Source organism: Microcebus murinus, chromosome 1 (assembly GCF_040939455.1).
Source record: "Microcebus murinus isolate Inina chromosome 1, M.murinus_Inina_mat1.0, whole genome shotgun sequence".
Classification (NCBI taxonomy): domain Eukaryota; kingdom Metazoa; phylum Chordata; class Mammalia; order Primates; family Cheirogaleidae; genus Microcebus; species Microcebus murinus.
The window spans coordinates 140,476,351-140,497,671 of NC_134104.1; the positions used below are offsets into that span (position 1 = coordinate 140,476,351).

Here is a 21,321-nt window from a genome sequence, read left to right on the forward strand (position 1 = left end):
AGGCGGCACGTGCAGATGACTGGGCAGATTCCAGTGGAGTACGTGTGGGTGGTGAGGTGGATGGGAGGTATGGAATAGTGATTCAGATGAGCTCCTGTGACACCCCTGCAACGATCCCTGGAGCAGTTCTAGTGATCTTGTGATGAAGGTGACAGGAATGTGGCCAAAGTTACTGGCTGGATTCTCAAGCGCCTCGCCTGGGCCCCCATCATACTTACCTGTGTGTTTCCCACCCAGTCCCCTTCCCAAATCCAGGTAGACGTTGACACTTCCTAGCCAGGACTTCAGAAAGAGGACACTTAATGCTTTTTAGATGGAGACCTTTGCTATACAGATTTACCTATTTATAGGTGAGAAATAGGTGAGCATGGGGAATTTTACGTGAGGTTCAGAGTCTTGAACTCTTTCTTGGCAGAATCAGCTCTGGTAATTTAAGCCAGGGGTCCTCAAACTTTAAATGGGGCCAGTTCACTGTCCCTCAGACCATTGGAGGGCCGTTGGAGAGTGCGGTGCACATTCCACACATGCGCACTATGGGCCCGGGATGAGTCGGCTGCTAAGCAGGACAGGTATCGGTGGCAAAAACACCTGGCCTGCTGGATAAATGTCCTCGGCGGCGGGCCTCAGTTTGAGGATGCCTGATTTAAACTTTTGTCCCATCACTTGGGGGGGGGGGGAGCGCAGGAAGGAGCATGTGTAAATTTGAGAGGCGGCAAAATTCTCTTACATAGTCACATGCCTGAATTGCTTTTAAATCATGTCTGATCCAGGTGACAAGGTTTTAGGAAGTGAGAAAATTATGACATGTTTTCCCTGTGTCATAGGATAGGTTTGAAAGTTAGGAAAAGCCACCAAGCCTTCAGCAGAAACTATTGTTTACATTCTAGAGTGAATTGTTTTAAATTAAGATCTTTTTTGAAAGTTCTAAAGAATAGAGAGCATGCACCCTAAAGAAGGGGGTGGATTTGATTTAATAAGTTTCTTGATAGCTATCATGTTCCTATCTGTGCACGATATTGAAGTAGTCTGTTCTGATGAGTCAGAGTTTTCTGGTGTTCAAGTCATAAAGTTGAAAGTTTGAAAGTCTGTATTTCTGGAGTGACTAATCCTGTCATACTCTTACACCAGAGTTAATCAGTTTTTCTCTAAAATGCCCTCGGGGTGTCTCTGGGTACCGTCCAAGTGCTCTTTTCTCAGCCTCTCCACCCGTGCCCCATTCTGCTGTGAGTCAGCGCGTCTATGTCCCTGCGAATGAAGTAGCTTGTCTTCTGTTTTATGATAACCAGGATAGTTAGGACCTTGACAAAATGCCTTCCCCTTCTGGTGTCTGCTAGACACTGGTACCCAGACTCCACTGAGGCATCACCTGGGGAACTTAACCCCCCTAGACTGTGGTGTGTGATCTCATTAACTCCTTGCTGTCCTTGGAAGTTGAGAACACTTGAGGCATTGTTGGGAGAATTGCTGGTTCTCTCTGTCCTTTGTGGGGCCAGCCACTCTGGGGAGGAAAGTGAGTCGTCCAGATTTCCTGGAGGCTTGAGGAGATCTTCCAACAAATCATGAGTGGTCAAAATGGAGAAATCCCACAGAAGTGGAAATTTGAACTTTCTGTGGAGAGAAAAGGGAGTAGTAGAAGGGTAGATGATTTTTGTCTGCCATGCCCAGCTTTCTAAACTAAATATAGTTAGCTGAGAGTCTGCTGTGTGGCGCAGTGAAAAGAACCTAGGCATAGACCCAAGGGGTGAAATTCAAATATTAGTTGACAGTTTATGCCTGACATTAATCTGAATACTAGATCACGGGGCACTTTGAGTGGAGGTGGCAGGCAGGTACTTGGGATAAGATGAGCTGTTTAATCTATATGGCCACACCCCGGTGTGCTTAATAGATTTGTAAATTCCTAGAAAGTCCTGTGTAACACAGGGTGTGGGTTTATATGGCACCCATTCTTGGCTCTGGGTTGCAGTTCTTGAAAACCTACATTCAGGCAGTGATGTGAAAATTGGGCTGTGATGGACACCTATTTTTTTCTGAGGGTTCTTATCAGATCTTCAGTGTATTTTCCATTCCTAGAAGAACCAACCATCTGGGAACCTGGAGACCCTCAAGAAAAACAGTGTTGTTCACAAAAGCAGCCCCTGGGTATGAGTGGAAAATACAGGTCCTCTTTCCCTCTGAGATGGCAGTACATGCCTTTGGGGCAGTGAGAGAAAGGCAAGACAAAGGTTGAGGACAAGCTAGTTCTACTCAAAACCCATTTGCTGAGAAGCCAGTTTGTTCCCAGGGCCAGGAGACCGGTGTGACCCAGTTTTCATTGTATACAGAGTTTGCGCATAGGTTGCTGGTAGGAATCGGTTAATCAGAGTTCTGTGCCATTGAAACAGAGTGAGTGAGATGGGGAGGAGCCAGCATATGTCCCACAAATGTTTGAGCCTCTGCTGTGCTAAGGGAGAGTACTGCTCTGAGAGCCCCAGGGGTGCACATGTAGTTGTGTGCTGGCTGGAGTCCCTGTCATTTTCAAAAGTCATTTGATGTGGAAACAGCCCAAGTGCCCATCAATACATGAGTGGATTAATAAAATGTGGTGTATGTATAGCATGGAGTTCTACTTCACAATGGTGATCTAGCACCTCTCAAATTAATCCTGGATGGAGCTAGAGCCCATTCTTCTAAATGAAGTATCACAAGAATGGAAAAGCAAGCACCACAGGTGCTCACCATTAAATTGGTTTTAACTGATCAACACTTATGTGCATATATAGTAATAACATTCGTCAGGTGTCAGGCAGGTTTGAGGGGAAGGAGGGTATGGGTACACACCTAATGGGTGCAGTGTGCACCGTCTGGGGGATGGACACGCTTAAAGCTCTGACCTGAGTGGGGCGAAGGCAATGAATGTAACCTAAACATTTGCACCCCTGTAATATGCTGAAATTAACAACAACAACAAAACACTTCCAAAGTACATCTGGAAGAAGTACATATGGAAAAAGTTGCTGCTACACAACAGGGTAGTGTTGTTGTGTTGTGTTTTTTGTGTGTGTGTGTGTGTGAGACCGAGTGCTGTGGCATCAGCCTAGCTCCGCAGCAACTTCAAACTGCTGGGATCAAGCAATCCTCCTGCCTCTGCCTCCCAGAGTGCTAGGATTACAGGCATGCGCTACCATACCCAGCCAGTGTTCCTTTTTTGTTTGTTTGTTTGTTTGAGACAGAGTCTCGCTTTGTTGTCCAGGCTAGAGTGAGTGCCATGGCGTCAGCCTCGCTCACAGCAACCTCAAACTCCTGGGCTCAAGCGATCCTCCTGCCTCAGCCTCCCCAAGTAGCTGGGACTACAGGCATGCGCCACCATGCCCGGCTAATTTTTTCTATATATATTAGTTGGCCAATTAATTTATTTGTATTTATAATAGAGATGGGGTCTCGCTCTTGCTCAGGCTGGTTTCGAACTCCCGACCTTGAGCAATCTGCCCGCCTCAGCCTCCCAGAGAGCTAGGATTACAGGCGTGAGCCACCGCGCCCGGCTTGTTTGTTTTTAATAAAGAAATATTTAGAACATAAAGGATATAAAGACATAGTTTTATAAAAAGATTTGTGTATAAATGTACAAGTGTTTTATCCTTTCTTGGTCACTGAGCAGTGTTGAAAGATGGGTCACACTGATTTGGGTATGTTGGTCAAAATGTTAGTGGACAGCCTACTTGCATAACTTTTATGCTGCCACTTAATATTTATATTAAAGAGTAAAACCGACATGGCATGCAGACTGTTTTCCATTCTTAATGTGTGAACATTGGAAAAGGAAGGAATACAGTTCATTAACATGCAATGGGGGGACTCTTAAATGTAATTTGGGCCTTTATGTATTTCAGAGAAAATTATTTAATCTGCTTAAGCTGAAATACAGAATAATTCTGGTTACAGGGTAAGAAGAGATTCTGATTTTTTTTTTTTTTTGGTGAGACAGAGTCTCACTTTGTTGCGCAGGCTAGAGTGAGTGCCGTGGCATCAGCCTAGCTCACAGCAACCTCAAACTCCTGGGCTCAAGCAATCCTTCTGCCTCAGCCTCCCAAGTAGCTGGGACTACAGGTATGCGCCACCATGCCCGGCTACTTTTTTCTATATATTTTTAGTTCGCCAATTAATTTCTTCCTATTTATAGTGGAGACGGGGTCTTACTCTTGCTTAGGCTGGTTTCAAACTCCTGACCTCGAGCATTCCGCCTGCCTCAGCTTCTCAGAGTGCTAGAATTACAGGATTACAGGCGTGAGCTACCGCGCCTGGCTGATTCTGATTTCTTTACATGTATCATTTCAGTAACAAGTTTGATTTGGAAGTCATTGGTCTAAGAATCTATGTCCTAGGTTTGTTCACTTGCTCTTTAATAGTATGATCATATTAAGTAGGTTATTCAGGAGTTTAAAAATCTGCTTATTTAGGCTGGGTGTGATGGCTCATACCTGTAATCCTAGCACTCCGGGAGGCCGAGCTGGAAGGATTGCTTAAGGTCAGGAGTTTGAGACCAGCCTGAGCAAGAGAGAGATCCCATCTCTACTAAAAATAGAAATGGGCCGGGCGCGGTGGCTCAGGCCTGTAATCCTAGCTCTTGGGAGGCCGAGGCGGGCGGATTGCTCAAGGTCAGGAGTTCAAAACCAGCCTGAGCAAGAGCGAGACCCCGTCTCTACTATAAATAGAAAGAAATTAATTGGCCAACTGATATATATATGTAAAAAAATTAGCTGGGCATGGTGGCGCATGCCTGTAGTCCCAGCTACTCGGGAGGCTGAGGCAGAAGGATCGCTGGAGCCCAGGAGTTTGAGGTTGCTGTGAGCTAGGCTGACGCCATGGCACTCACTCTAGCCTGGGCAACAAAGCGAGACTCTGTCTCAAAAAAAAAAAAAAAATAGAAATGATTAACTGGACATGGTGGTGTGTGCTTTATACTCTCAGCTACTGGAGAGGTTGAGGCAGGAGGATTGCTTGAGCCCAGGAGTTTGAGGTTGCTGTGAGCTAGGCAGACTCCACGGCACCCTATCCCCGGCAAGAGAGCAAGAATCTGTCTTTTAAAAAAAAGCATAAAAACGCCTGCTTATTTGTACTGGCAAAATGGCAGATTTAAGAAACAGAATAGGCCGGCACAGTGGCTCACACCTGTAATCACTCTGGGAGGCCGAGGTGGGCGGATTACTTGAGGTCAGGAGTTCGAAACCAGCCTGAGCAAGAGTGAGACCTTGTCTCTACTATAAATAGAAAGAAATTAATTGGACAACTAATATATAGAGAAATAATTAGCTGGGCAACAATGTTCACAATGTGTTCACCAGGAGTAGATCCCATCTCAAGAAACCACTTTGTCAAGAAGTAGCTCCTCATCTGTTAAGGTTTTATCATGAGATTGCCGCAATTCAGTCACATTTTCAGGCTCTAATTCTAATTCTATTTCCACTACATCTTCAGTGACTTCCTCTCCTGAAGTCTTGAACCCCTTAAAGTTGCCCACTAGGGTTGGGACCTTCTTTCAAACTCCTATTAATGTTGACAGTTTGACCCCCTCCTGGGAATCATGAATGTTCTCAGTGGTATTTAAAATAGTGAATCCTTTCCAGAAGGTTTTTCAATTTACTCTGCTGAGGTCTATCAGAGGACTCACTATATATGGTAACTTCAGCCTTACCAAGTGAATATCTTAAATAATAAGATTTGAAAACCAGAATTACTCCTTGATCCCTGGGCTGCAGAATAGATGCTGTGTTAATCTCCTTGTACCATCTCCACCAGAGATCTTGGGTGACCAGGTGCACTGTCAATGAGCAGTAATATTTTGAAAGGAATCTTTTTTTCCTGAGCAGTGGGTCTCAACAGTGGGCTGAAAGTATTCAGTAAACCATGCAGTGTAAGTAGATGTGCTGTCTTCTGGGCTTTGTTGTTTCATTTGTAGAACACAGGTAGAGTAGGTCGAGCATAATTCTTAAGTGTCCCAAGGTTTTCAGAATGGTTCAGTGATTATTGGCCTCCACTTAAAGTCACCAGCTTTATTAGCCCAGCCTATCCTTTGAAGCTTTAAAGCCAGGTGTTGACTTCTGTCTAGCTACGAAAGTCCTGTATAGCCTCTTCTTCCATACAAAGCTGTTGCATCTATACCGAGTATCTGTTTAGCGTAGCTATCTTCATCAGTGTTCTCAGCTAGATCTTTTGGATACTTGGTGCAGCTTCTCCATCAGTACTTACTGCTTCACCTCGCACTCTTATGGAAATGGTTTTCTTCTTAAACCACATGAGTCAGCTCTGCCAGCTTCAAATTTTTCTTTTGCAGCTTCTTCACCTTGCTCAGCTTTCATAGAAGTAAAGAGAGTCAGGGCCTTGCTCTGGATTAGGCTTTGGCTTAAGGGAATGTTGTGGCTGGTTTGATCTTCTGTCCAGACCACTCAGACTTTCTGCATATCAGCAATAAGGCCGTTTCACTTTCTTTTATCATTAGTGTGCTCACTGGAGTAGTACTTTCAATTTCCTTCAAGAACTTTCTCTTTACATTCACACTTGGTTAAGTGTTTGGTGCAAGAAGCCTAGCTTTCCTCCTGTCTCACCTTTTGACATGCCTTCCTCGCTATGCTTAATCATATCTAGCTTTTGATTTAAAGTGAGAGACATAGGACTCCTCTTTTCACTTGAACACTTAGAGGCCATTGAAGCATTTTTTTTTTTTTTTTTTTTTTGAGACAGAGTCTTGCTTTGTTGCCTCAGGCTAGAGTGAGTGCCGTGGCATCAGCCTAGCTCACAGCAACCTCAAACTCCTGGGCTGAAGTGATCCCCCTGCCTCAGCCTCCCGAGTAGCTGGGACTACAGGCATGCGCCACCATGCCCAGCTAATTATTTATATATTAGTTGTCCAATTAATTTCTTTCTATTTATAGTAAAGACGGGGTCTCGCTCTTGCTCAGGCTGGTTTCGAACTCCTGACCTCGAGTGATCTGCCCGCCTTGGCCTCCCAGAGTGCTAGGATTACAGGCGTGAGCCACCGTGCCAGTCCTGAAGGATTATTAATTGGCCTAATTTCAACATTGTTGTGCCTCAGGGAACAGGAGGGAGGCCCTGAGGAGAGGGAGAGAAATGGAGGAACGGCCATATGTCGGAGCTGTCAGAACACACACAACATTTCAACATTTATCTGTAGGTTTCCTCCTACCCTCGTGGTAATCCCTCCCTCCCTTGCCACTCCCACCTTCCCAAGCAGCCACTCAAATGCTCTCTGCCACAGATTATGGTTTTGTTTTAATGGGCTAGAAAATACATTTAGCGATGAGCAACAGGCCCTCTCACTGCTCCCAAAATCTAGTGGCTTAAATACTTAAAATTTAAATTCCTCCTACTCAAATTTCCCAGAAGTCTTAGATAATATTTATACTTTTGCTTACACTTCATGGACCCAAACCCAGCCTTATGACCACCACATCAGCTACGAGGGAGTTTTTAATCCAGTCTCACGACAGCCTTCAGTAAGATGGAACTTTCTATGACTTTCCATCTAATGTTAGTCGTAGGTCAGCAGTAGTAATACAGGTGAAATGGATGTTGTAGACAATCAGCTGTAACTATTTTTGCCCTGCTCTTCCTCATTTCCTTTTATTGGACCTATCTTCCCAATTTAAAAAGTAAACACTATTGGTACTCTTCATGTCAAAGCAAAAGAGTAATAGATAACTATTCCAGTTTACATTAAAAAAATTGTATAAATGGAAGGATAGCTTTTTTCCCCTATTGCAGATGTATGTGGGAATGGAAGAACAAAGTTCAGTTGCTTTGCCAAAAACCCCAAATCTCAGAGTCTCTGCAGATCTCCCCCTTTCAGCAGTACTAATTGGTGGCACTTGTTTATTTAGCTTCTACTCTGTTCCAGGCACTGAATTCCACGTTTTTTGTGTACATAGCAGCCTTTGAAGTGTAGGTGTCATTCTTTCTATTACCTGAAAGAAAACTTTGCTTCAAAGTTCCCTCCCCTGTTTCAGCAAGCCATCCTCAGAGAAAGAGTTAGTTCCCTTTTTCTCCCCTTTCCTTTTGGGGTGAGGTAGTCTGGATCATCTATATGTAAACTCCCAGAGAAGGACTCTTGATTGGTCTAGCTTTCCCCTCATTGGGCATAGTCTGACGTCCATAGGCACTATGACTAGTAGAACTTTGGACCAAATGAATGAGCAAGAACACACTGCAAAAGTAAAGATTACTGGCCAGACCAAATCTGCAGGTAGATTAAGTCCTTATAAACTTTATACTGCTTTAAATGAATATCAGTGACATTTTATAATACATCTAGACTCGGTGCTACTTGGATTGTGTGCTTTAGTTTCCACTTCCCAGTTTTTGTTTAGAAAAGACTTTTTCAGGATCTCGATATTCTTTTCTTCAGCCAGTGGCATCTCTCTGTAATTGGAGGTGATATACACTTCCTAGAGATACAGCAGCTTTGCCTTTCTCAGGCCACTCTGGACTCCAAATCAGACCAGTGGTCAGGATTCTGTGCTGGTGCCCAGGAGGCTTTCGATTCCTGTTCTCTCTCCTATAATAAACAGTCCCATACTGCATGCAGTTTCTGTATTAACCTCCCTAGTGATGCCCTTTTGTCTTGGATGCCTCATTTTCCTCCCGTCCTGATGTCCTTATCCACTTATTTTTCAAGATCAGTTTGTATGCTGCTGGTAAGCTTCTAACACATTTCTTTTTTCTTTTTTTTCTTTTTCTTTTCTTTTTTTTTTTTGAGACAGAGTCTCATTTTGTTGCCTAGGCTAGAGTGCCGTGGTGTCAGCCTAGCTCACAGCAACCTCAAATTCCTGGGCTCAAGAGATCCTCCTGCCTCAGCCTCCCGAGTAGCTGGGACTACAGGCATGCGCCACCATGCCCGGCTTATTTTTTTTTCTATATATTTTTAGTTGGCCAATTAATTTCTTTCTATTTTTTGTAGAGACAGGGCCTCTGTCTTGCTCAGGCTGGTTTCAAACTCCTGACCTTTGAGCGATCCTCCCTCCTCGGCCTCCCAGAGTGCTAGGATTACAGGCATGAGCCACTGCTCTTGGCTTCTAACACATTTCTTGGGTGGAAAGGGCATATGTACTATAAAGGTACATTTCCACATTGAATATGTTTTTAATCTTGTATTAAATTATACTTGTCAGATGTACCACTGACTATTAAATCAGAGTTCCTAAGTTATGATTCTGAGAAACTTACAACTTCTCTTAAGATTCTTAGTTCTAGAAACAGACCCAGACACACGTCCTTGTTCTAGATAGTCCTGTAAAGAGGAATCTACCCTGGTGAATCAGCCACAGCCAAAGAAAGCATGGAAGATGCCTGCAACACCTCATAAATGCTTTGGGGGGCATTTCAAGGGCAACCACTTATTTTCTTTTTAGGACATTATATTGTGTTTATTTTTCCTCTTTTCAAAATTTCGATCATTTATGTAATTAGAGAGTGTCTTAGGTGTACTAATTCCTTGGGACAGTGATGAACAGAAACTACATAAGCTAATTTCTGCATTTCATCACATTTAAGATGCCATTGACTATAAGATGTACATCTGTCTTAAAGGCAACTGAGAAAGGAAAAATAACCCCACTGATGATTTTAAGGTGAATCATAGTTTCAGAGATGTTAGATGTGATAAAAATTACATTTTATAGTGGACCATAGTAGCACCCTGTATCTAATATGGTAGCCTACAAGTGTCTGAGTGATACTTGTATTCTCTGTTATCTCTGACCAGACCATGGGGCACTTGAACTACCACAAGAAATACCATGGGACAACACTGGTCTCCATGCAGACATCACTAATCAATATCTGCACCCTTTTCCCTTGAAACCCAGATTTGGCTTAAGACTCCCCCATATTGAGTGGCTATCACTCAAAATAGTTGGCTGGCGTGCACTGATTCTACAGATTAGGACCCACAACCTGCAAATGTTTGATTGGATCTGTTAACATTTTAAAAAAAGATGATTACATTTTCTCTTGGGCACCATGCTTACTGGGTGATTTCTTTGTTCTTGCTGGGAAGTGTGCGTTTCTCTTTTGGAAGTGTACCCAGCCCTTGTACCCATTGTTATATACCCCAGCCCATATTCCTCATATCTCTTTCTAATGCCCTTCTTTAGAGATTGAGAAACTAGTTCAACAAGTCCTGGCCTGCACAGCTTGGAACACAGAGTTTGACCGGATTGTGTACAATTTGACAAGGAAAGACTCATTTTGCCTCTCCTTACAGAGTAGGGCTTTTATAACTCTCAACCCAAGGAATGATAGATACTCTATGAATGCTTGATGATTACTCTAATTGCAATAAAAACTTTGAATCACTTCTACCTGTTTGAAATATGGACGAAACGGTTCTTACTGTAGAACAAGAGTTCCAAACACAGGTCCTTCAGGGACCTGACAGGAAACACAAGGGAGTGAGCCCCTGGAGGAGACTGGGGGAGAGGTGAGCTCAGCAGTAAACTCATTCCTATGCAGAAGGAGTGGTCATTGCTTTCTTCCGCCAGGCCTTGCTCTTGCAGGAATATGAGTCTATTTGTACATCTTTTGGATTTTTTTTTTAATGGGAAAAAAATTAGTTTGGCAAGTAATAATGACATTAATATAATATAAATAGAAAGCAGTTTGCCACTTCTGCTTTCTGTTGAGGAAGTGTTAAGAAATTTTGTAGACCTTGGCTTATTTGTCTTCGTCAAATATTGACTTGGACACCAGCTGCCCTAATTAATAACACATCTAAAAATAGGGCGTGCCAGATATTAAGTTCTCCCAGCTCTAACCCACCTTTTCACACCCTTGCCATGTGGCCCTGGGGCTGTAATGCTTCAAACCACATATCTGGACGAGGGACTTCTATTTTGCTTCTAATTTGTAAAAAGTGGCCTTTTTTTTTTTTTTTTTACCCTGACACTAGAAGTTGGTTCCAATTTCCAGATTTTGCCACTCTCAGAATTACCTGGGCATGACCTCACCTCCTTACTTCTGGGTCCTTGTAACCAGAGCTTTTTTTTTTTTTTTTTGCTCCCAGCCAAAGCGGAGGTAGCTGCTGCCGCAGTTCCCATCTATCTCTGATCCCTCCCTGTGCTCTTTGCCCCAGCGGTGCTCCCGTACCTGTTTAACCTTTTCCCTATGTTACATTCTCTCTGTTTCAATGTCTAGTGATATTTCTGTCTTTTTTTTTTTTTTCCTGAATGAATCCTGACCAACAACCTGAGATGCTCAAAATTTAACCCCAATCAATACTTGATTGTTATAATTCTTTTTGTCTTTTAGGTACTTTGGATAAAGTGTCTGCTTCAGTTTGTTGGCTTCTGTATTAGTTTCTTAGGGCTGCTACGACAACTTTGACCACAAACTGGATGGCTTAAAACAAAGGGGACTCATTCTCTCACAAATCTACAGGATGGGAGTCCAAGGTCAAGGTTTTAGTTGGACTGTGCTGTTTCCAAAGGCTGTCAGGGCGACTCTTTCTCCTTCCCCCTAGCTTTTGGTGGCTGCTAGCTGTCCTCGGCTTGTACCCGAATCACTGCCACTCTCCCAGTGTCGGCCTTCAGTATCACACGGTTCCCTGTACCCGTCACCTCCACCCCCTGTATCTATGTCTTCACATGATCTTTTGTGGACACCAGTTATTGGATTTTCGGGTTTGACCTAATCCAGTGTAGCCTCACCTTAACTAATTATATCCACAGAGACCCTATTTCCAAACAAGGTCACATTCTGAGGTTTAAAATAGATTGTTCTGTAACAACTCAGGTGACTCAAGTACCATGGACTATGTATGTACTTGGCCCCTACCTTGTTTGATATGTAAATGGCACTTGGGACAGAATTCTAGCAGAAATACTATGGAAAGGTGCTGTTCACTTCCAGCTTCAGGAAGGGAGTGGCATCTGGGCCGAATTTTGAAATTTAGGGTGAATTTAGAAGAGAAGGCATTGCTAGCTATGGATAGTCTGTGAGCCACCAAAATCCACCCAGTGCCAGCTGTGGTCAGCTCAGTGCATCCTTAGGTCTCACAGGAATTGGGCCAGAGAATGCAGTTGTTAGGCAGTCAGTCGTTTGAGCCATGGGTGTTTTGGGGCCTGCACTGAGCGTGGCTTGCATGATGCCATAGATGTTTCAAACGTCATACCACAACTTCAAAACAAATAAGGTAGGAAGTGTGAATAGGCCTGGGCATGTGATTTGACTTCTCTTTTATGACAGATGCTAAGTGGGCTTGGGTAAGACGACTTTTGTTCCAGGTGGCTGTCACCTGAGAGCTGTAATCACAGCAATGTTTCGCTCTATGCCAGGCCCTTGCTCAGCTCTTCCCATGTATTGCTCTGCATTCCCCTCACATTTGCCCTTTCCCGAGATTGGGGAGGACCAAGAACTTGTCCAGGGCTTTAAAATTCATAAGAGGTGCAGCCAGAATTTGACTCCAGGTAACCCAACTCCAAGGATGGCTGAGCAGCCTGGTTTGCTGCCTGGTTTGTCCTAGTTTTAGCACCAGAAGTCCCACGTTTCTGAAATCCTGAAGTCCAGGGCACTTCATAGCTGATGAGTCACCCTAACTGATTCCGAAGCCCAGGTCAGGCTCCAAAACCTTCGTGCTTCCCCGGGGGCCCTCCTGATTGGGTCACCTGCTCTAAAGCCTGTTGCACCATCAACAGTGGGTTCGGAATCCCTGATTTAATACCTCAGTATCTCAAATCCTTGTGGCTTTTCAAGACACAGCATGTAATATTAATGAATACACCATGCCTTCTGTCCAGATTAATTTTTCATGAGCAATAATACGTCTGATTAAACTGGCTGCTGATTCACTAGGCTAGTGGTTCGGGTGGGGGGGTGTATGGTGGAGTGTAGGTGGTCTCTGACCACAGGGCACGGTTTCTGGGGTGATCACATGTTCCCAGGGTGCACTTGGCATTGGTTCTGGCTACACCGTCAATGAGGGTTGTGCCAGCTTGGGAAATTTTCCCCAGGCAGGGAGTGAGGCCAGAAAGTCTGGGAACCTTGCTCGTGTGCCCGGAGTTGTACATTTTACATCCGATCCTCATTTCCAGTTTTCGGCTGTCACCCAACTACAGTGGTTCCTCTGTTGTCAGAGTATCTCTTAATAGTCGCGGCATTCACCGCGTAGGTGCCATTTCTCGTACAAAGGAGCCCAGCTCTTGCCAGCAACTCCTTCACTTACACATCAAACAGTCTCCCGCTAAGTGCCTGCTTTCTTTCCAAGGAAGTGGACCCAAGTGGTCCGGGGACATGGGGTGTTGGCTTTTCAGGGCCAATGGAAGCAGATTTAGATGTATTAAGGAGTGACAGTCCCTCTAACGCCTTAAGGTTGTTTTTGGTTTTCCAGCTGAGCATCGAGCAAGCCCAGTCGGTGGCAGAACAGGTGGAGATGAAGGCCAAGGTGGTACAGTCGGAGGTCAAAGCCGTGACGGCAAGACACAGGAAGGCCCTGGAGGAGCGCGAGTGTGAGCTGCTCTGGAAGGTAACAGGGAGAACGTCCCCTGTCCCCAGCCTGCCCCTGCCCGGACTGTGCCCATGTCCCCCCCCCCCCCTCCCATGAATCCCATCAGAACTCAGAGCATTTTAATTGCAGATCCTGGACCCGGGCTCTAAGTTTAGAACACTTGGTAATTTTCCAGAAAGCTGGTTGGTGGAAAAATGCAGGGGTCTCTGGAACATTGTGGGTGCTGTCCGTGCAGTTAAATAACAAGAAGGCCTTTCAGAAGTAGTCGGGTGACCGAGACTGGAACCGGCCTCAAGTTTTAAACTGCATCCACTCAAAGGCGAGACAGAAAGAAGAGAGCACAATCAGAACTGTTGTTCAGCAAGGCAGACTGGTAGGAAACATCCTTATTTTGGGTATCCTGGCTGGTTTGCACTTCCTGACCTCTTGTAGAAAACCAGTTTTCCCCTTGCGAGGGCAGTGAGGGGAGTGTCCTTTCTTCCTGTTGGAGCAGGAAGGAGCGCTGAGCACACTGGTGTGCAGTTTAGATAAAAATCAGCTGGGAAGACTACTCGCCCCACCCAAGTCGGCATCTCAGCTGTTCCTTTTCTGATTTGACGTCCCCACTCAGGAAGGGAGAGAGCTATGCCTGTGAACGGGCCAGTACTCCACACCAGTTCTGTAACTGCAATTACACTCTCTGAACACAAAAAATAAGACTGCATAGCTGGTTTAAAAGGGTATGCTTATGTGTGTGTGCTCTGTTCCTGGTCTCCAAACTATACAGACAGTATGGATAGCGTCTGAGTCTCTGAAAGTAGCCCTTCCTAACAGCTGTGCCCTAAAACGTTCTACAAAGAAAGCAGCAGTGGATTTTGCATTTTATTTTCCATTTAGTTCACCTCACAACCTAGCTGCTTTCTGCCTCTTCTGACCTCTCAAAGAATATGGCTGAATTGCTTTTTTTTTTTTTTTTTTTTCTTTTTTGAGACAGGGTCTCACTTTGTTGCCCAGGCTAGAGTGAGTGCCGTGGCGTCAGCCTAGCTCACAGCAACCTCAATCTCCTGGGCTCAAGCGATCCTACTGCCTCAGCCTCCCGAGTAGCTGGGATTATGCCCGGCTAATTTTTTCTCTATATATATTAGTTGGCCAATTAATGTCTTTCTATTTATAGTAGAGACGGGGGTCTCGCTCTTGCTCAGGCTGGTTTCAAACTCCTGACCTTGAGCGATCCTCCCGCCTCGGCCTCCCAGAGTGCTAGGGTTACAGGTGTGAGCCACCGCGCCCGGCTGTGAATCGCTTTTTGATTAGAAGAGTTTTGGAGGTGGTTAGTCCAAAGATTTAATTCAGCACATATTTGCGGAGTACCTTTGTGGTCATGACATAGTCCTCAGACACTCGGATGTTCCCGCGGGTCTGCCAGTGTTATGCCACCCACGGATGTTAATTATAACCGAAGGGGCCCACTTCTTGCAACCTGAGAGCTTTGTAGTTAGCTCCGCCACAGACTCTTCTGGATTTCCTGATGAAAAAGGCCTTTGTGCGGGGGGAATTTCTGCAGCTCTCACCTTAGTTACCCTCCCTCCTGTGAGGCCAACTCACTGTCCCCTCTCTGAAGGCAGTTCTTTCAGAAGAAATAGTTTTCACTCTCATAAAAAGCATGTTTGGAAGAGGAGTCAATGTCTTCCTCGTGTAATAAACTGTTCGTACTTGCTTAAAAAGCTCATTCTCAGATCATTCCAAATAACCTTGCTTATTCTGTAGATACACCTCACTCAGTCTTAGACTTTTTGCTATGGAACTGTGCCCCAAATCCTGTGTGAGTCCCCATCTCTTGGACTAATTACTGATTTTTCTGCTCCTTCCCAGCAAAGCCCTCCCGCTTGTCTTTTTGGGCATCTCTTTGTTGAATGTTTGTCTTCTTGCCTCTCTAGTTATTGAACATGAAAACACACTAGTGCAAGGATTAAGGCAACACAGTTTTATATATCTAGATGCACCTCGTCATTCTTAGGCCTTATAAATTTCCACTGGACTTGGCTACTTAATGGTGTTAGCTGCAGCTGCCTATCTCGGGTCAGAACCAAAGGCGGAGGTTTGGGCCAAAAGGACAAAGCTGCTTTTAGCTGCCCCCACCTGGGCCCCTCTGTACACACATCCTGGTTCTAGAGTGAACAGATGAAAAAGCATGAATGGGTCAAAATCACGGCACTGCCCCACCCCCAGCAAGGGCAGTCGGGTTAAGATCCAGGCCTCCCAGCTGTGCCCCCTTATCTATGGAGCACTCAGATCTGTAGAGCACTCAGAAGCCATGGTCTCCTGCAAGACAGTGTGAACTTCATGGTTTTGGGTGAATTGGGTAACTTAACTTTTTTCACAGGGGAAACTTACTTAGGATTAGGGGACTTATATTTATTTTTGTATTTAAAACTTTTTTTATTAAGGTGAAATATACATATATAATTTACCATCTTTTTTTTTTTTTTTTTTTGAGACACAGTCTCACTTTGTTGCCCAGGCTAGAGTGAGTGCCGTGGCATCAGCCTAGCTCACAGCAACCTCAAACTCCTGGGCTCAAGTGATCCTACTGCTTCAGCCTCCCGAGTAGCTGGGACTACAGGCATGCGCCACCATGCCCAGCTAATTTTTTCTATATATATTAGTTGGCCAATTAATTCATTTCTATTTATAGTAGAGATGGGGTCTCGCTCTTGCTAGGCTGGTTTCTTCAATTGATGGGCACTTAGGTTGATTCTATAATTTGGCTATTGTGAATAGTGCTGCAGTGAACATGGGAGTGTTGTGTGTCTTCTTTTGAGAAATGTCTCCTCTTCAGATCTTTTGCACTTTTTAAAAAAATAATAATTTTTTTTTTTTTTTTTTTTTTTTTTTTTTGAGACAGAGTCTCACTTTGTTGCCCAGGCTAGAGTAAGTGCTGTGGTGTCAGCCTAGCTCACAGCAACCTCAATCTCCTAGGCTCAAGTGATCCTACTGCCTCAGCCTCCTGAGTAGCTGGGACTACAGGCACGCACCACCATGCCTGGCTAATTTTTTGTATCTGTATATTTTGGTCAATTAATTTCTTTCTATTTTTTAGTAGAGGCGGGCTCTCGCTCTTGCTCAGGCTGGTCTCGAACTCCTGACCTTGAGCAATCCAGTCGCCTCGGCTTCCCAGAGTGCTAGGATTACAGGCGTGAGCCACCATGCCCGGCCTGTGGTGGGTTTTTTTGCTGTTGAGTTGTTTGAGCTCCTTATATGTTCTGGCTATTAAGCCTATGTGAGATGATTAGTTTGTAAATATTTTCTTCCATCCTGTGGGTTGTCTCTTAACTTTGTTGATTGTTTTCTTTGCTGTGCAGAAGCTTTTTAGCTTGATGTAATTAGTAGACTAAATTTTAAAGGATGGAGAAATTAGTGTTTTATTGGTCAGACAAAATTGCATATTTCTAAACAATGTGACTGGAAAACACCAGAAACAGGAATTATTTTCGCAGGTCAGAATTCATGTTCATATATTATAACATTTTACGTTTTTGATGGTTCCTTCGGAAAAAAAATACAGGCAAATTGTTGGCCAAAACTAGATAACTTCAAATTTGGGGTATGGGGCTTTTCAGGTTCTCAGATGAGTTTCTAAAATCTATTCTTAAAATATAGAAGTAAAGAAAAAACTATGGGAATGAGGTTTTTTGTGATCATGAATTAGGCCTCTCATGAAATCTCCTTACATTCTCCACACAATCTTTCTGTGTGTGTGTGTGTGTGTGTGTGTGTGTGTGTGTGAGAGAGAGAGAGAGAGAGAGAGAGAATCTTCGAAGAGGTTTCAGACTCCATATATAGCTGAAATCAACATTCAGTCTTTTAATATTAATATATACAACCATTATGTACTCATGATTAAAAATGGGGGAAAAAAACTTAAAATTCAGTCTTTTGAGGGTACCAGGCTAGCCTTCTCATCCATTGGGAGGTCTGTTGGTTCTGCCACTAGTATCCGGTCTGCCACCTTTCTCCCCACCTTTCCAGGCATGTTTTTGGCTAAGCCACGACCCCCCCTACACACACCTGAGTGATCTGTGGTCTCTGTGTGTCCTTATTTGTCTCCTTCCATTACATGTCCACAAAATTAATTGTTTAAGAACATGTCACTGCTCCCCACCCTCTTTTTTGAAATACCAGTCAAATGCCCCAGTTAGGATCTTTGTGTTTTCTGTTTCCTTTGCTTGGGTAGCTCTCCTTTTAAGCCTTTTGCTGGTCTCAACCTTTAGGTCTGAACTGGTGTAAGAAACTGTCCCTGACCACTCTGTGTCTCAGCCAGGTCTCTCTAGTCCCTGTCTTTCACATTGTGTTTCTACTTTTTTTTAACAGCACTGTCTGAAGTTATCTTAGTTCTTTGCTTGCTTGCTTCAGGATAATCTGCTTTCCTAAAATACAACTCCATGATGGCAAGGGCCATATTTTCTTTTGACTGGATCTGGCTCTGTCGTGCAGGCTAGAGTGCAGTGTTGTCATCATAGCTCACTGCAACCTCCAATTGCTTGGCTCAAACAATCCTCTTGCCCCAACCTCCCAAGTAGCTGGGACTATATATAGGTGGCCATCAGCATAGCTGGGCAATTTTTAAATTTTTTGTGGAGACAGGGTCTCACTGTGTTGCTGGGCTGGTCTCAAACTCCTGGGCTCAAGCAATCCTCCCACCTTTGCCTCCCAAAGTGCTGTGATTACAGGTGTGAGTCATGTACCCGGTCCCCAGGACCATAATCTTCTTCTGGTCACTGCAGTACTTCCAATCCCTGGCTCAGAGTAGGTGCTTGATGAATATTTGTCAGATGGCTATTGTTTAGAGACCAGGCTAGAGTAGTACAGTGGCTATTCACAGGTGTGATTATAGCTGTAGTGTACTACAGCCTTGAACTCCTGGGTTCAAGCGATCCTCCTGCTTCAGCCTCCTGAGTAGCTGGAACTACAAGGTGTGCACCAGCTGCATGGCCTTTTTTAAGTTTTATTTTTCTTTAATTTGTAACTTATAGAAAAATTGCCACAATAATCATAACTCCATGTCCTTTATCCAGATACATTAATTATTTATATTTTACCTTGTTTGCTTTACTGTTCTCTATATGTATATGTGGGTATACATAACATATATATGTATGTGATTTGATAGTAGGTGTGTTGGAGACACAACACCTTTATGCCTTTCTCTTACATAATCATAGTACAATTATCAAAATGAGGAAATTTATCTTTTTTTTTTTTTTTTTTTTTTTTTTTGAGACAGAGTCTCACTTTGTTGCCCAGGCTAGAGTGAGTGCCATGGCGTCAGCCTAGCTCACAGCAACCTCAAAATCCTGGGCTCAAGCGATCCTCCTGCCTCAGCCTCCCGAGTAGCTGGGACTACAGGCATGTGCCACCATGCCCGGCTAATTTTTTCTATATATTTTAGTTGGCCAATTAATTTCTTTCTATTTATAGTAGAGATGGGATTCTCACTCAGACTGGTTTTGAACTCCTGACCTCGAGCAATCTGCCTACCTCGGCCTCCCAGAGTGCTAGGATTACAGGCCTGAGCCACCACGCCCGGCAGGAAGTTAATCTTGATGTAACACTGGTATCTAATCCTTGGTCCATAATCAAGCTTCAGTAATTGTCCCACCAGTGTGATCTTAATGGCCGTTTCCCCCCAGTGCAGGATACAATCCAGGATCACCCTCTGCATTTAGTTATCGTTGTCTCTTTAGTAGTCATCTTCCATAACCCAGAACAGTTCCTCGGCTTTTCTGATTCTGCCATTGTTGAAGAATGCCGGCCAGTTGTATCTTCTAGAATGTCGCTCAATATGGGTTTGTCTGAGGCTTCTTCATGCATAGTTGGGGGTTACGTGAGTTGTTCTCTGTGCTTGGCTCTAAGCTTCTATGTCTCTGTCTCCCCTCTCACCTTCCCTCCAGGTAGAGAAGATCCGCCAGGTGAAAGCCAAGTCCCTGTACCTGCAGGTAGAGAAGCTGCGGCAAAACCTCAACAAGCTCGAGAGCACCATCAGCGCCGTCCAGCAGGTCCTGGAGGAGGGCAGGGCGCTGGACATCCTGCTGGCCCGAGACCGGATGCTGGCCCAGGTGCAGGAGCTGAAGACCGTGCGGAGTCTCCTGCAGCCCCAGGAAGATGACCGAGTCATGTTCACACCCCCGGACCAGGCCCTGTACCTCGCCATTAAGTCCTTTGGCTTCGTCAGTAGTGGGGCCTTCGCACCGCTCACCAAGGCCACAGGCGATGGCCTCAAGCGGGCCCTCCAGGGCAAGGTGGCCTCTTTCACTGTCATCGGCTACGACCACGACGGTGAGCCCCGCCTCTCGGGGGGCGACCTAATGTCAGCCGTGGTCCTGGGCCCCGACGGCAACCTGTTTGGTGCAGAGGTGAGCGACCAGCAGAACGGTACTTACGTGGTGAGCTACCGGCCCCAGCTGGAGGGCGAGCACCTGGTGTCGGTGACACTGTGCAACCAGCACATCGAGAACAGCCCCTTCAAGGTGGTGGTCAAGTCGGGCCGCAGCTACGTGGGCATCGGGCTGCCGGGCCTGAGCTTTGGCAGCGAGGGCGACAGTGACGGCAAGCTCTGCCGCCCCTGGGGCGTGAGCGTGGACAAGGAGGGCTACATCGTGGTGGCCGACCGCAGCAACAACCGCATCCAGGTGTTCAAGCCCTGCGGCGCCTTCCACCACAAGTTCGGCACGCTGGGCTCCCGGCCCGGGCAGTTCGACCGGCCGGCCGGGGTGGCCTGCGACGCCTCGCGCAGGATCGTGGTGGCCGACAAGGACAATCATCGCATCCAGATCTTCACCTTCGAGGGCCAGTTCCTCCTCAAGTTCGGCGAGAAGGGAACCAAGAACGGGCAGTTCAACTACCCGTGGGATGTGGCGGTGAATCCCGAGGGCAAGATCCTGGTCTCGGACACGCGGAACCACCGGATCCAGCTGTTTGGGCCGGACGGGGTCTTCCTGAATAAGTACGGCTTCGAGGGGGCTCTCTGGAAGCACTTTGACTCCCCCCGGGGTGTGGCCTTCAACCACGAGGGCCACCTGGTGGTCACCGACTTCAACAACCACCGGCTCCTGGTCATCCACCCCGACTGCCAGTCGGCGCGCTTCCTGGGCTCCGAGGGCACCGGCAACGGCCAGTTCTTGCGCCCGCAGGGCGTGGCCGTGGACCAGGAAGGGCGCATCATCGTGGCCGATTCCAGGAACCACCGGGTGCAGATGTTCGAGTCCAACGGCAGCTTCCTGTGCAAGTTCGGCGCCCAGGGCAGCGGCTTCGGGCAGATGGACCGCCCCTCCGGCATCGCCGTCACCCCCGACGGGATGATCGTCGTGGTGGACTTTGGCAACAATCGAATCCTCGTCTTCTAATCGCATTTTCTAGATTTCTGTGTTTGGGGTGTGCATGTGTGCGTGTCTCTCTCTCTCTCTCTCTGTCTCTCTCTCTCTCTCTCTCTCTCTTTCTCTCTCGTCTCTCTCTGTGTTTGAATTTCAAAGAAGAAACAGTCTCAGGGAAATTTCTTTTTTTTTTTTTTAAAGAGAACAAGAAACGTACAACATTGCTTAAGTCCTACCTCATCTTTATTTTTTTACAGATGAATGTACTTATCTTTTCTGCAGGGATTGAGCCTGTGAAGTGATGATTTCTATCTACCTCATAAATCTTTTTACATTTCCTTCTCCAGCAGGCCCTCTTCTCCTCCTCCTCCTCCTCTTCCTTCCCCTCTTCCTCTTCCTCCTCCTGGTGGTGGAGTTCACGTCTCCCTCTTCCCCGCGTGGGGCACGGTATGCACAAGCCTGGCATCTTCACGGCTGGGAGGG

The 21,321-nt window shown here is 45.6% G+C and overlaps 1 protein-coding gene across 1 annotated transcript in view; it reads left to right on the top strand.

The window, feature by feature from the left end:
• Positions 1-20,885, top strand: part of TRIM71 (tripartite motif containing 71) — a 73,147-nt gene extending 52,262 nt beyond the window's left edge. The window contains exons 3-4 of the mRNA XM_012769217.2: positions 13,376-13,510; positions 19,420-20,885. Coding sequence (XP_012624671.2) covers positions 13,376-13,510; positions 19,420-20,871 — 1,587 coding nt within the window. The 3' untranslated portion in view covers positions 20,872-20,885. The remainder of the gene's footprint in view (positions 1-13,375; positions 13,511-19,419) is intronic.
• Positions 20,886-21,321: the final 436 nt, after the last annotated feature.